Source organism: Bos grunniens, chromosome X (assembly GCF_055505025.1).
Source record: "Bos grunniens cultivar Pamir isolate PY7600 chromosome X, Bosgru_T2T1.0, whole genome shotgun sequence".
NCBI classification, from domain to species: domain Eukaryota; kingdom Metazoa; phylum Chordata; class Mammalia; order Artiodactyla; family Bovidae; genus Bos; species Bos grunniens.
Genome location: NC_141194.1, coordinates 16,164,421 through 16,180,257, shown reverse-complemented (window position 1 = coordinate 16,180,257; position 15,837 = coordinate 16,164,421). Strand labels below are relative to the sequence as shown.

The following is a 15,837-nucleotide window of genomic DNA, read 5'->3' as shown; positions in this document are numbered from 1 at the left end:
TGCTTGGCTGCACTTCACAGATACTGCGTTTGTTTGTTTGTTTTTAACAAATTGAAGGTTTGTGGCAACTGCATCCTTAGATGACGGTGAGCATCTTTTAGTGATAGAGGATTATTTAACTAAGGTCCATACATTGTTTTGTTAGATATGATGCTTTGTTGTTGCTGTTTAGTCACTCAGTCACGTCTGACTCTTTGAGACCTCATGGATCATAGCCCGCCAGGCTTCTCTGTCCATGGAATTCTCCAGGCAAGAATACTGCAGTGGGTTGTCATTTCCCTCTCCAGGGGATCTTCCCGACCTAAGGATCAAGCCTGCGTCTCCTGCATTGGCAGGCGGATTTATCTATTGCTGAGCCATCAGGGAAACCCCTGATATAATGCAACTGCACATTTAATCGACTGTAGTATAGTGTGAGCATAACTTTTCCATATGCCCGGAAGGCAAAAAGCTCCTGTGACTCACTGTATTGAGATACTCACTTGATTGTGGTAGTCTGGATTCGAACCCGCAGGATCTCAGAGTCTGCCTGTGCTCATCCACACGCTGGTCCCCATGCAAAGGGCGGACTCCTCGCCTCTGTCCCTGCTGGTCTGTGGTAGGGCCGCAGGGGTTGGGGTGTCAGGCTTGACTCCCTCCCTCACCTTCTTTCCTTCTCAGCAGCTGTGGGCAGGAGAAAGGGACAGGGAACATTTTCACTTGATGGGCACTGTTCTAAGTGGCCTCCTGTGCTCTGGGCCTGGCTGATGGTTGCTGCTAACTCTTTGCTGCTGGCTGCCTCTAAATATAACTCCAGAGTCCTCAGCAGGGGCCTGTCCTTCAGCTGACTGTCCCCTGTCCCCTCACCCTGATCTGTTACCCTGCACCATGTAACTACCTCTCCATCTTTTCCTACTGAGGGAAGCAGGCCCTGAAAGGCTGTCTTTGAGCAGGATTCCCTTTAAAAAGACCCTCAAGCAATATGTCTACAATGAGTTCTACGTCTGGTGTCCAGGATTTATGCGCCTTTTACCTGCTGTTAAGAGGGTGTGGTGATCTCCCCCAACCATATGGTCCCCGCTCTGCTGCTGTCAGCTGCTTTTGCTCCCATGGGAACCAGTCCTCTGTGCAGTGTCTTTGCTGGAGACACGTATATACGGGGCTCTGAGCGGGCCCCATGAGGAGCCCTCACAGGATCGGGGTGTGGAGGATGTGGCGGCCCATCCCTTGGGCAGGACAACTGGGTAACCCTGGAAAGGGTTGTACTGGAAACTGGAAAGCTGCACCTTACTTCTCTTTTCGCTACTTCATTAAGTTTTGAAACTCTGGGCTCTAATACTGTCCAGGGGCCTCTAGAAGATGCTGACACATGTGGCCTCCTTTCAGGTGCACTTGTCTTGAGTGGATGTTGAGTTGCTTGAGTCACCATGGCCCCACAACCTTCTGGGGACAGCCCTTCCCCAATCATGTAATGGGACAGTGTAGACCTCCCAGGACCACTCTCTCTAAAGAAGTCACTTTCACCCCCATCCCCACCCCGAGAAGGTTTCTGTGGGTCCCCTGGTCACCTTCTTTTGCACCCGTGTAGGTACCTGAAGGATCATAGGAAACCCCCTAAGTGAGCCAGATGTAAGGTGAGCAAAATTCCCAGGATTGCTCCATTCATTTGCCCCACCATGGCATCTTCACTTGGTTTTCTCCACAAAAGCCAGCCTGTGATACAGCTCATGTACACCCACAACATGCATGCTGTCTGAAGGTGGTCCCTTGACTCTTAGAAACAGTTATGTGGATCCATCTCTGTGTCACTGCTGGCTGTGACTGGGTGGTTCCCTATGAACACAGTAATAAGTAAAACAGAGCACCCAGGTTTCTATTACTGCCCTAGGCCTCCCAGTTATATGAGAAGAAGTCACATTATGGCTTTGAAAACTCTTGCATCAGCTGCTCTGAATCAGGCAGCTTTCTCTTCAGTTGTGCTTCTCCTGGATCCATTACTTTGATCAGCAGTGTCATGGTGTATAGCTCTACATTTGAAGACCAAAGACCTGGGCTCTAGCTTAAATAATTTCCCTAGCTTCTCTGAGCCTCAGTTTCCTCACATATAAAATGAGAATAACAGCACCTCATACCTCTTCTGAGCGTCCTTAATGGAGTTGTGAGTCAGATGGCCAGTGCTACATGGGGGTGCTTTGTAGCATGCTTTGGAGCTTGCCAGTGAGTGCTAACTAGAAGCCAGATGTTGTGGCCAGGGCCTCCAAGATGGCCTCTAGTCATCCTTACCTCCTGGTATTCACAGCCTATTATTCCCCTCCCCTTGATCGCTGCCTGGACTTAGTGACTTGCTTCTAATGAATACATTAGAGTGGTGGTGTGTAATCTGGAGTCTAGGTCAGAAAAGGCAGTGTGGCATTTCTCTTGCTTTCTGTTGGATTATACACTCTGGGGGAGGCCATATTTTAAGCCACCCTATGGAGGATCCCAGGTGGTGAGAAACCAAAGTCTCTTCCCAACCGTTACTTGAGCTTGGAAGTAGATCCTGGAGCTCCAGTCTAGCCTTCGGATGACTGCAGCTCCAGCCAAAACTTTGGCTGCAGCCTAATGAATGACCCTGGGCCAGATCTACCCAGCCCAGTTGTTCCTAGATTCAAGTCTTTAGAAACTGTGTGAGATCATAACTGTTGTTTTAAACTGCTAACCTTTGGGGTAATTTTTTCTTTTTTCCTAGCATGCGATATGTGTGTTTTTTTTTTTTTTTTAGTATAATTGATTTACAATATTGTGTTAGTTTCAAGTATACAGCAAAGTGAATCAGTTTCACATATCCACTCTTTTCTTTAGATTCTTTTCTCATATAGACTATTAAAGAGTAATGAGTAGAGTTCCCTGTGCTGTACAGAAGGTCCTTATTAGTTATTTATTTCATATATCAGTTCAGTTCAGTTGCTCAGTCGTGTCCAACTCTTTGCGACCCCATGAATCGCAGCACACCAGGCCTCCCTGTCCATCACCAAGTCCCGGAGTTCACTCAGACTCATGTCCATCGAGTCAGTGATACCATCCAGCCATCTTATCCTCTGTGGTCCCCTTCTCCTCCTGCCCCCAATCCCTCCCAGCATCAGGGTCTGCTGGGCTGGAAGAAGCACAAGCTGGAATCAAGATTGCCGGGAGAAATATCAGTAACCTCAGATATGCAGATGACACCTCCTTATGGCAGAAAGTGAAGAGGAACTAAAAAGCCTCTTAATGAAAGTGAAAGTGGAGAGTGAAAAAGTTGGCTTAAAGCTCAACATTCAGAAAATGAAGATCATGGCATCTGGTCCCATCACTTCATGGGAAATAGATGGGGAAACAGTGGAAACAGTGTCAGACTTTATTTTTCTGGGATCCAAAATCACTGCAGATGGTGACTGCAGCCATGAAATTAAAAGACGCTTACTCCTTGGAAGGAAAGTTATGACCAACCTAGGTAGCATATTGGAAAGCAGAGACATTACTTTGCCAACAAAGGTCCATCTAGTCAAGGCTATGGTTTTTCCAGTGGTCATGTATGGATGTGAGAGTTGGACTGTGAAGAAGGCTGAGTACTGAAGAATTGATACTTTTGAACTGGTGTTGGAGAAGACTCTTGAGAGTCCCTTGGACTGCAAAGAGATCCAACCAGTCCATTCTGAAGGAGATCAGCCCTGGGATTTCTTTGGAAGGAATGATGCTAAAGCTGAAACTCCAGTACTTTGGCCACCTCATGGGAAGAGTTGACTCATTGGAAAAGACTCTGATGCTGGGAGGGATTGGGGGCAGGAGGAGAAGGGGACGCCAGAGGATGAGATGTCTGGATGGCATCACTGACTCGATGGCATCACTGACTCGATGGATGTGAGTCTGAGTGAACTCCGGGAGTTGGTGATGGACAGGGAGGCCTGGCGTGCTGCGATTCATGGGGTCGCAGAGAGTCGGACACGACTGAGTGACTGAACTGAACTGAATGGATATATGTCAATCCCAATCTCCAAATTTATCCCTCCCCCGCTTCCCTCTGGTAATTATAAGTTTGTTTTCTACTTCTGTTTTGTAAATAAGTTCATTTGCACCTCTTTTTTAAATTCCACATGTAAGTGATATCATATGATACTTGTCTTTCTCTGACTTACTTCACTCAGTATGACAGTCTCTGGGTCCATCCATGTTCCTGCAAATGGCATTATTTCCTTCTTTCTATGGCTGAGTAATATTCCACTGTGTGTATGTAACACATCTGCTTTATCCATTCCTCTGTTGATGGACATATAGGTTGCTTCCATGTCCTGGCTATTGTTAATAGCTCTGCGATGAACATTGGGGTGCATATATCTTTTTGAATTATGGTTGTCTTTGGGTGTATGCCCTGGAATGGGATTGCTGGATCATATGGTAGTTCTGTGTTTAGTTTTTAAGGAACCTCCATACTGTTCTCCATAGTGACTGCACCCATTTACATTCCCCAAAAAGTGTGGGAGGGTTCCGTTTTCTCCACATCCTCTCCAGCATTTATTGTTTGTAGACTTTTTGATTATGGTCGTTCTGCCTGGCGTAAGGTGATACCTTGTTGTAGTTTTGATTTGCATTTCTCTGATTAGTGAAGTTGAGCATCTTTTCATGTGCCTTTTGACCATCCACATGACTTCTTTGGTGAAATGTCTGTTTGAATCTTCTGTCCATTTTTTATAGGATTTTTTTTTAAATTGAGCTGTATGATCTGTTTGCATATTTTGGAGATTAATCCTTTGCCAGTTGCTTTGTTTGCAGATATTTTCTCCCATTCTGAGGGTTGTCTTTTTGTTTATGGTTTCCTTTGCTGTGCAAAAGTTTTTGAGTGCAATTTGTTTGTTTTTATTTTCAGTACTCTAGGAGGTGAATCAAGAATGATTTTGCTACAATTTATGTTAAAGCATCTTCTGGCTGTTTTCCTCTAAGAGTTTTATAGTGTCCAGCCTTACATTTATGTCTGTAATCCATTTTGAGTTTTTTTGTGTGTGTGTACATGGTGTTAGGGAGTATTCTAATTTCATTCTTTTACACATAGCTGTCCAGTTTTCCTAGCACCACTTATTGAAGAGGCTGTCTTTTCTCCATTGTATATTCTTGCATCCTTTGTCAAAGATAAGGTGACCATAGGTGCATGGGTTTATCTCTGGGCTTCCTATCTTGTTCCATTGGTCTATATTTCTGTTTTTGTGCCAGTACCATACTGGCTCTATTAATGTAGCTTTGTACTATACTTGAAGGCAGGCAGTCTGATTTCTCCAGGTCTGTTTTTCTTTGGGGTAGTTTAGTATATAGCAATAAATAACTGATATGGATGTCATTGTGAAGTCCCTGCCTTTAGAAACAGTGATGTTCACTATGGTTCCATATAATGAAAATCTCCAAATTTAGCATGAAGCAGACTAATCCTCCAATTGTGAAACCATTATACTAAGGACAGTTGTTTAGTTGAGGTCAATAAGCCATTGAAATTTGGTTTAGTACTATTTTTTACTGCTTCATAAGTTTCTAAGTTTATTCTCTTGGTCTTTTAAGAATTAACTTTTAGCGATTGTGTTAGTCAGGACCCAGGCAGGAAAATTGAAATCACCACAGTTATTTTTGGGCTTTCCAAGTGGCGCTGGTGGTAAAGAATGTGCCTGCCCATACAAGAGATCCAAGTTTGATCCCTGTGTTGCGAAGATCCCCTGGAGAAGGGAACAGCTACCCACTCCAGTATTCTTGCCTGGAGAATCCCATGGACAGAGGAGCCTGGCAGGATACAGTCTATGGGGTCGCAAAGAGTCGGACACGACAGCACAGATGTGCACATGAAGTTATTTTAACAGAGAGAATTTAGTTTAAAGAACTGTTTACTGATAATCAGAAAGCAGCCTCCATCCCTGGGTCTTGAGGGAACAGAGAGGAGAGGAGAATTCAAAGCTTTCCATCGGGGGTGCTAACTGGGCTGTAGCACATAACTCTGAAGGGACGAGATGAGGCTGGTTCTCAAAGTATGGAGGGACAAAAAAAGCTGGTAATGAGCCAACCACTGCTACTGCAACCAGCTAAGGGTCCAGAGGGAAACTTGCTAACCTCTCCTTCCTGTCACTTGCGCGCAGGCACACTGTCTCCTCCACACCCGCCCAAGCAGCCGGGGAGCAGCAGGAAGAGCAGAAATGTGGTTTGCACAGTCCCAGACCCAGTGTAGCAGAGCTGAGAGATAACAGCTTGATACAGCACAGTGGCACAGTTCTCCTAAGTTAATGAATTACTGGTTAGTTAGAAGGCACATCGCCTGCAGAGGCCTCGCTCTGTGTTGTTCGCTATAGTAGGCGCTTGTAGGGGATGTTGTGTCACTGGAGGTTCCCTTCCTGGGGCTCTGAGGTTTCCTAACACTGCAGCCACTGCTACAAGCCTCCATCTTGCCCAACCCTGCTGCCAACTGAACACTTCCCCACCAGGCTTTCGGCTCAAGAGACCAAAGCCATCATTTTTGCCCTGCTAATCTCTTGCACTAACTGATTCCGCCCAATTTATGTTTAACTTTAAATTAGGAAGAATCAAATAAAATCTAAAAAAATTCTTTTAATTTACATTTATTTCTTCAGTCTCAGCAGCCACATTTCAAGAGCTCAACAGTCATATGTGGCTAGTGGCAACCATCTTGAACTGCACAGAATAGACCATTTCCATTATTGCAGAACATCCTATTGGTCAGAGCTGTCCTAGAGCCTTTGCTTACAGGAAAGAAAAATGCTGATAAGACATTGGATGTTCAAGAGGAAGATGTAGTAGGTGGCATCTCCAAACTTACTTTAACCAATGAGCCCTTTGTTTTCATTGATCAAGACTCAGGAAACCTATTTTGGTTGTGTGACTTTTTTTTAATTGGAGGATAATTGTTTTACAATGTTGTCTTAGTTTCTGCTGTGCAGTGTGAATCAGCTCTGTGTATACATATACCCCTCCCTCTCGGATCTCCCAGTTCCATCCCACCCCTCTAGGTCATCACAGAGCACCAGGCTGAACCCCCTGTATACCAGCTTCCCACTAGCTGTGTGTTTTACACATGGTAGTTTATGTATGTCAGTTCTAATCTCGCAATGCATCGCACCCTCCCTTTCCCACCCTGTGTCCATATGTGCTTTCTCTACATCTGCATCTCTATTCCTGCCCTGCAAATAGGTTCATCTGTACCATTTTTTCTAGATTCCACCATAGTTAGCGTTAATCACTTAATCGTGTTCGACTCTTTGTGACCCTATGGACTGTAGCCCACCAGGCGCCTCTCTCCATGGAATTCTCCAGGCAAGAATACTGGAGTGGCCTGCCATTCCTTTCTCCAGGGGATCTTCCCAATCCAGGAATCGAACCCAGGTCTCCTGTGTTGCAAGCAGATTCTTTACCATCTGAGCCACTAGGGAAGCCACATACATGTGTTAATATATGATATTTGTTGTTCTCTGTCTGGCTTACTCTACTTACTATGATCATCTGTAGGTGCATCCATGTTGCCACAAATTATATTATTTCATTTTTTTATTGGCTGAGTAATATTCCATTGCATAGATATACCACATCTTCTTATCCATTCCTCTGTTGATGGACATCTGGGTTGCTTCCATGTCCTGGCTATTGTAAATAGTGGTGCAGTGAGCATTGGGGTGTACATGTATCATTTTGCATTATGGTTTTCTCAGGGTATATGCCAGGAGTGGGATTGCTGGGTCATATGGTTGTGATCCTGAGGCAGGCACTGGAATTTCTTGGTGCATTAATGTTCTCGATTCACCCTTTGGCCAATATCACCTCCAAGTTGGCTGTTTATTATAAATGTCTTTGCCAGCACACAGCATCTGCTGCTGCTTCCACATTCCCCTCTCTTCTCCTCAGGATTAGTTTCAAGGAAAAGCAAAGATTTTACTCTTAGAGCCCTTGATTGACCTCACTGCCCCATATCTTCGACAAGCCCTCCTCCTCCCTGATCACCGCTTTCCCTGTGGTAGCCTCTGGTGGCTCGTGATCCACAGGAGAAAGTCCAAAGCCAGCGGTTTCAGAGCACACACAGCGCACCATGTGGGCTACACCCAGGCGGCTGCCGCCTTCATTCTTCCTGGCCCCTCCCCTTGGCCTGTGTCAGACAGAGCTCCTGGGTTCGCTGTGTGCTTCCCACCCATGCATGGGCTTTGGCTCAAGCCATTCCCCATGCCTGAAAGTCCTCCTGCTTTGGCCACTTGGCCAAGCCTCATGGCAGGAATCTACTTCACTGGCAGCCGCAGCCAGCACCTGTTTGGATCGGCCACTGTGTTCCTGGCCAGGTCATACTTTCCCCACCTACTGCCAGCCAGTGACCAAGCACAGTGGAGGTGCTAGAACCGATGTGGCACTCTTCCAGTGGGCACCTTTGGGTCAGGGCCTCCTGGGCAGCCTGGCTAAGCTGTCTCAGAGCTCTTCTGCCATCAGAAACCGCCCCCCACCTTTTATCCTTCATTCACCTTCTTCCAGGAAGTCTCTTGTATGTCTAATTCTGACTTGGTATTTATTCTCAGACACCCAAATTGACACAGCTAGAGCTTCCCCTTACTCGAACCAGGCAGAATCAGGCACTTTTCCCTGTGTTCTCAGTGCCTTCTGTGTATACCTGTTAATCTCTGTGTGTGCTTAGTCATGTCCAACTCTTTGCAACCCCATGGACTGTAGCCCACCAGGCTCCTCTGTGCATGGAATTTTCCAGCAAGAATACTGGAGTGGGTTGCCATTTCCTCCTCCTGGGGATTTTCCTGACCCAGGGGTCGAACTGTGTCTCCTGCATTGCAGGCAGATTCTTTACCACTGCGCCCCCTGGGAAGCACTGACTATATCTTCCATCACACTGCTGCCCTGCTCAGCACACCATCATCATGCCTGTCTCCTCCTCTAGACAGGTCAGGCCCCGTGGGTCTCACATTCCGATCCCTCTGTCTGTGCGGCACTCTCAGATGTGTTGACTGAATTGGATCAGGCCCATTTATCCTTCAAAGGGCTTGAGCAATCCTCTCTCAATGTGACTAGTGTTAAAGGCACTCTGCATGTCTCTAGTCCAAGAAAAGATGCAGCAACATTTATGCGTGAGATCAGACTTCATCTGTCATTAACAGGAGAGTGAAGCTCACACACTTGTTTACTAATGGTACACTTTGTTTTTGAACAACACGGTGCCCACCATCTTTGTTGTATTTTTTCCCAATAGGCACGCTGCAGTACATGGCACCTGAGATTATCGATCAAGGCCCTCGTGGGTATGGCGCCCCGGCTGATATCTGGTCCCTGGGCTGCACCATCATTGAGATGGCCACCAGCAAGCCTCCATTCCATGAGCTGGGTGAACCACAGGCAGTGATGTTCAAGGTAAGACATGTTGGGTGATTTAGGTTGCTGGTGTTGGAGAGAGAGAATTCAAATCAAAAACCTCCTCCCAATGCAGAAATCTCTCCACAAAGGTGGACAAGAAAGAAAACAGATTTTTTTCTTTTCTCTCTCTCTCCTCTCTCTGCCTTCTGCCAGTATCTTACTATCCCAACTAGGAATCAAACCCATGACCCCTGCATTGGGAACCAAAGTCTAAACCATTACACCACCTAGCAACTCCCAAACCCTTAGCTTCTCTTCCCTCCTTACTGTGAGAAATTACTATCAGTTTACAGAGGTATAATATAGAACCTACCAGCGAATGTTGGTAATCTCTGGTTCATCTGCCTTTTCTTAACCCAGCTTGGACATCTGGAAGTTCTTGGTTCGCACAATGCTGAAGCCTAGCATGCAAGATTTTAAGCATGACCTTACTAGCATGGGAGACGAGTGCAATTGCCCAATGCTTAGAACATTCTTTGGTACTACCTTTCTTGGGATGAAGATTGACCTTTATATATGCCCTTACTTAGGGTTTAACTTATCAGAAATTAAATTCTTAAATGTTTGTGAAAGGTGTGAGGTACTCATCTAAATGTATCTGTTTCCATACGGAGAGCACATTTATTGAAAAGTTCATCATTTCGCCTGCTGAACTACTGTTCTCTATGTATCATAAAAGATGATTACATTTCTACCTCAGCATATTAATAAGGGTCATATATGACAGACCTACAGCGAACATCATACTCAGTGGTATTCCAGAGGCCGGTTGGCGAAGCCGTTGCTGGAATCCAGCGTCAGCCCTCCGGGATGGCAGACGCTTGGGGTTGTGTGGCTCTTGTGTGCACCTGCGTGTGCCTCACTGTGCCTTCAATGCAGGTGGGGATGTTCAAGATCCACCCAGAGATTCCAGAAACCCTCTCAGCTGAAGCCAGAGCCTGCCTTTTATCCTGTTTTGAGCCTGACCCCCACAAACGTGTCACCGCCGCGGGCCTGCTCCAAGAGGGCTTCTTCAGGCAGATGCACAAGGGCAAGAAGAACCGGATTGCTTTCAAGCCGGCAGGTGAGGTCTCCCTGGACAGAGTAGTGGGGACACAGTAGGGGTGGGGTTGTCCAAACCCAGGGAATGACTGTCCCTCGGTGTCCTGCGAGAGTCACAGGGAGCCCCGTAGGCAACAGTGAGGTACCATCTCCTCCATTCAGCCTGGCTTTCAGGGCTCTGCCTGGGAGGAAGGAGAGAGGCGCCCTGGCTGGGGTTCTGTCTTCCCCAAGTGCAAGGCCCGGGGCTTCATGTTTGGAGCCTGGCCTCTCACCCTGTGCTGCTCCCAACCTTGGTTAAAGGCTGTCTGTTCTGGGCCAGTAAGTCCTGCTGGGCACTGACAGAAGAGCGGCCTCGCGGTGGATGGGGTTGGAGGCCAGCTCAGCCTCTTGCACCTGAAGAGCCACTGGCTGTTAGAAATGCAGAGTCTTGGGTCCATCCCGGATCTGTGGAAGCAGAGCCTCCATCTACCCAGGACCCCTGGGTGATCACTGGCGCCCCCAGTTAGAGCCGCACAGGCTTAGGCCTCCCGGTGGGTCGCCTGGCCTGAGGAGCTGCCGCGCTCACCCTGCCCTCCCGGCTGCCCCCGACAGAGGGTCCCCGGGGTGCCGTGCTGACCCTGCCCCCGTCCGGAGAGCTGCCGGGCAGCAGCAGCAGCGAGCATGGCTCCGTCTCCCCGGACTCCGACGCCCAGCCCGACCCATTCTTCGAGAAGTCCCGGCTGCCGGTGCAGCGGCTCAGCCACCTGCTCAGGTACTGCCGCCCCGCAGCCCTTGGGCACAGAGTGCGTCCGGTGTAAACCAGAGTCTTCCTGTGTGTATGATCAGTAGGGTGGCTGGGCGGCCACTGACATTGCGAGCGAGGTGGGCGATGTGGTCGCTCACTGTCCCTTCCCCTCTTCCTCCTCTCCCCCCTCCCCCGTTTCCTCCTCCTCCCCATCCTTCCTTATCCTCACCCCGTTACCCCTCCTCCCCCCTTCCTTCTTCCCCTGCTTCCCCCCTGTCCCCGAAAACCCTGATGGTCTGGAGATTAGGAAAAACGCTAGTCTCGCCTCCTGCAGTTTCATCTTCCCGAGGGTGGGGACGTGGAGGATCATCTCTCGGCCCCTCCCCCACGGTGCCCCCGCACAGAGACCCCGCCCCTGGGAAGCGGAGGACTGTCACGTGCATTTGTCCGCAGTGTTCCCGATGAGAGTTCGGCCTTGGAGGACCGGAGTGCAGCCTCGTCCCCTGAAGACAGGGACCCGGGCCTTTTCCTGCTGCGAAAGGACAGTGAGCGCCGTGCCATCCTTTACAAAATCCTCTGGGAGGAGCAGAATCAGGTGGCTTCCAACCTGCAGGAGTGCGTGGCCCAGGTACAGGCTGGGCGTGGGGGCTGCAATCCCACCTCCTCCGCCCAAGGCAGGGTCCCAGGAGAGGTCCAAATGGGCCTGCCACCCCCGAACATTTGCAGTTACAATAATCACCATAAGTTTTTCCCAACGTCTTCTTTTCCAACAAAAGAGAATACAAAAAAAGACTCCTCTGAAACCTGAATTTGCCAAATACTGCGGTGAAACCAGGCCCTGATGGGGTCGCGCTGCCCCCTGGTGGAAAACAGGCCACATGGCAGCACAAAGCCCAGTTAACCCCCAGCTGCAGTTAGCCTCTGCTGCCTCTGAGGAAGAAAGGCTGTGGATGGAAATGTGACTTTTAACTCATTTTGGATGGGATGAAGTCCTTTTACTAAGAGGCCACTGCCCTCTATGAACTGTGCCTTCTGACAAGGCCCATTGGGTGGTGGGGGGTGGTTGACAAGGGGTCAAACAGGATGGCAGCCCATTCCTCCAGGGAGGAAGGAGGGGGCCTCGTAAGCCTCTAACAGGAAGGATATGGAGGAAGTTCTAGGACCAGAGACGCTATCTCAGCCGGGGGTTCCCACTTCCATAAGCTAGTGGACAGTGTGGTTCATCTAGGTGCCCACAGTACTTCTTGGATGCTCCCTGCCCCCGATTTACTCAATGACTTGATTTTTTTGGTTGGGGGCTTGGTGATCAGAGTTCAGAAGAGCTGCATCTCTCGGTCGGCCACATCAAGCAAATCATTGCGATCCTTAGAGACTTCATCCGCTGCCCAGAGCACAGGGTGATGGCATCCACAATATCAAAGCTCAAGGTGGACCTGGACTTTGACAGCTCATCCATCAATCAGATTCACCTGGTACTGTTTGGATTTCAGGATGCTGTAAGTGTCTCATTTGGCCCTAAAGAACATGACGGAAGGTAGGACACCCCCAAAGTGGCTCATAGCTGAGACCATGAGTTCGATTACCATCTTCTCCCATAGTATCCATCTCTTCTCACCTGATTACACCTGAATCCCGAGTGCCAGCAGTTCTCTAAACACTGGTGTACATGAGACTGAGATGATTGCATTTGGCCACAAAGAGCAGAGTGTAGGATTTGGGGATGAGCAGCATCTGCCAACTGAGTAGGTGTGTGGTTTAAGCTTATGTGTCTGCGCAAACAGGTGTGAGCTGCTCCAGGCCCAAGACCATGTCTGGCTTAGCTTTGTGTCTCAAGACCCCACCACAGAGCCTGAAGTTTCACGGATGCTCCACAAACATTAATTGAATAAACAAAGAGGCCTGTGCAGTAGCTCCAATCACTGTACCTGTCCTCTCGACCCCAGTGTGACTTGGGGTCAGCTTAGAGGACTCAGTCAGAAGAAACATAAATCCAGGGCAGTATGGTTAACACTTTTATCTCAGAGTAGAAGCACATTTGAATTGGTAAGAACTCCTATTTCTGAAAAAATACAGTGGACCAGAAATCTGGATTTTTGTGATTACAGGTAAATAAAATCTTGAGGAACCACTTAATTAGGCCCCACTGGATGTTTGCAATGGACAACATCATCCGACGAGCAGTGCAGGCTGCAGTCACCATCCTCATCCCAGGTAAGGGCCCCTCTTTTTGGTCACAGTAAATTAGGCTATGGTGGGTATGGAAAAGGTCAGCCAGGTCCTCTGTGCTCACCAGTTGTTACTCTCCCTTTCCCATCTGGGCTATATACGTCCTTGCAATTAAGGAAAATGATGTCACAGACCCCTCTGGGGTCAGTATTTTGTGATTCTGAGCACACCTTCTGGTGCTGTTTATATCCGCCCCCCCCCCCCCCAGCATAACTAAGGAGCATGCCCGCAGACTAACACACACAGTGCACTGAGCCTCAGGGCCTGGATCCTTGTGCGCTCAGGACCACCTCCTAGTTGGCTGAAGATTTAAATGGCTGTCTTCTCTCTCATCACGTGGTAGCCACACAAATCTCTGGCTTTCATAGGCTCTAGTTTTCAAATGTTAGAGCAGCTTAGTACCCAAGTTGATCCTTCTTCTGTGATGCCTCCTAGGAAGGGGGGCTTGGAGGCACTTCTGTTGACACTACCGCTTCCTCTCTACTCTGCTCCCTCCCTGTCATCCTCTGCCTGCACTCAGCCCAGGCTCCACTTGTGGGACTGGCTTGTTAAACCCCAGGACTTCATTACTCCCCTCTCCAAGCAGGGAACTGCAGAAAACACACAGGCCTGGGTGGAAGGCTGCTTGTCCCTTTTTACAACTGCCCTTGCTTAACTAACTTAATATCTTGAAGCTTGTTTCCTTATCTGTAAAGCGGTGTGGGGACCATCTTTTCAGGTAGAGGTAATAGCCTCCTCTCCCTTTATTAAGGTCAGCAGTCTCCTGGTGGAGCATAGCATTGGCGGGGCACCTCCCTGCCTGGTTTGCTGGCCTGGGACATAAGCTACACCAAGCATATGGCCTTGCTGAACCGTGCTCCTTTTCTTCCATGATTTCAGAGCTCCAAGCCCACTTTGAGCCCGCCTCAGAGACCGAAGGTGTGGAAAAGGACACAGATGAGATGGAAGAGGACTATCCCCCCGCAGACCTGCCTGCAAGCGAGGCACAGGTGGCACATGGATGGAGCGAGCCAGCTTCAGCAGTTGCCCAGGAGGCCTCACCCCAGCAGCACCTGAGCTTTCAGCTGAGCAAGCTGAGGCAGGAGACCAGCAGGTAGGCGGGGGTGGGACAGAGTTGTTGAGTGCTTCACCCAGGTCTCAGAAAGTCATCTTCATCGCCCAAGGAACTGGGCAAGGGGTATTCTCAGCTTCAACTGGGGACCTAGAAGGAGGCCTTTCTTTAAAGGCAGAGTGTTCCTGGCTACAATAGGGTATCCCTATTTCAGAAGAAAAGTTGTATACACCCCCGTATAGGGATCTCTAAAGTTTAACTGTAGACAAATCTGTTTTTTTTGTTTTGAAAAATGTGAAAGTTGACGGTATACGTAGCACTTCTTTTAAAATGGGTTTTCCAGTAAGGTTAATCATCACCTGACTCATCAAACGTTATATATGGATTCAAAGGTGATTGATGTCCAGGGTCAGTGGGCACTGTATCTTCCCCCCTCAAGAGAATTAGTAATGAGATAGCCAGCCTGACTGGGGACAGCTGACAAGAACACGGCCGCTTCACACCTGCCCTGTAGCACAGAGACGCCTCAGCTGCTACTAACCCTGAGTGAGGGAAGCAGGTCTGTCCCAAGGAGTGCTGGTGAGACCAGAGCACAAGGCATTTTAGTGCCATCCTGGGTAAGTGTTGGCTGTAGTGTCCCTCCTACCTTCCGAGCAGCATCTTTCCCGCACCACCCCCGGCTGTCCAAGGCAGCAAGGCTTCTATTTTGATGTAGTCTCCAGTGAGGAGGGAATAGCTTCACCACGTTTTCACAACTTGACCTGACTTAGGAAGACAAGAGGGCTGAGTTCTCCTGATCACCATGAGGTTATCTTTTGGTTTATGATACATTTTGATACAGAAGATACCCACACACTGAGCAGGGCTGGTCTTTGTTTACAAGGGGAGGAAATACAAGGAAGGTGCCCATGTGCAGGCTGAAATCTGACCCTGGACTGACCTGGGATTGTGCCGTTTTTTAAAACTTCTGTTCAACAAATGTTTGAGTTGAGCTGAATGGTGTTAGGCTCTCTGAGTGATGTTTTGTTTTGTTCTAACCAGACTTTTGGAACACCTGGTTCAAAAAGAAATAGAGTACCAGAATCTTCTACGGCACATCCTAGAACAGAAAACTCAAGAATTATACCACCTTCGGTTACAATTCACCTCCAATGGTGAGAGATTTTCCACTTGCTGGGACTTGTGTGTGTGTGAGACCATTTAAAATCTGGCTAGACTACTAGTCAGCCTTGACACAGCTGAGGTTATTCTCAGCTCAAACCAGTAAGTACTCCAGTAGATTCCGGAATACTCATCAGTAATAAAAAGGAACTACCACTACATTCAAAAGCAGATGAATTGCAAAGAAGCCTACATGTTACGATTCCATAAATGTTGAACATTTATACGATACTCTGTTAAAGCAAAACTATAGGGACAG

General features: G+C 48.3%; 1 protein-coding gene across 2 annotated transcripts in view; it reads left to right on the top strand.

Moving 5' to 3' along the window:
- The window catches only part of MAP3K15 (mitogen-activated protein kinase kinase kinase 15), a 146,018-nt gene that overhangs the window by 127,720 nt on the left and 2,461 nt on the right, over positions 1–15,837 (top strand). For both annotated transcript variants that reach the window (XM_086387404.1, XM_086387402.1), the window contains 8 exons: positions 9,215–9,372; positions 10,255–10,438; positions 11,008–11,167; positions 11,594–11,768; positions 12,451–12,636; positions 13,246–13,351; positions 14,246–14,459; positions 15,459–15,571. In XM_086387404.1, the coding sequence (XP_086243530.1) occupies positions 9,215–9,372; positions 10,255–10,438; positions 11,008–11,167; positions 11,594–11,768; positions 12,451–12,636; positions 13,246–13,351; positions 14,246–14,459; positions 15,459–15,571 (1,296 nt within the window). The remainder of the gene's footprint in view (positions 1–9,214; positions 9,373–10,254; positions 10,439–11,007; positions 11,168–11,593; positions 11,769–12,450; positions 12,637–13,245; positions 13,352–14,245; positions 14,460–15,458; positions 15,572–15,837) is intronic.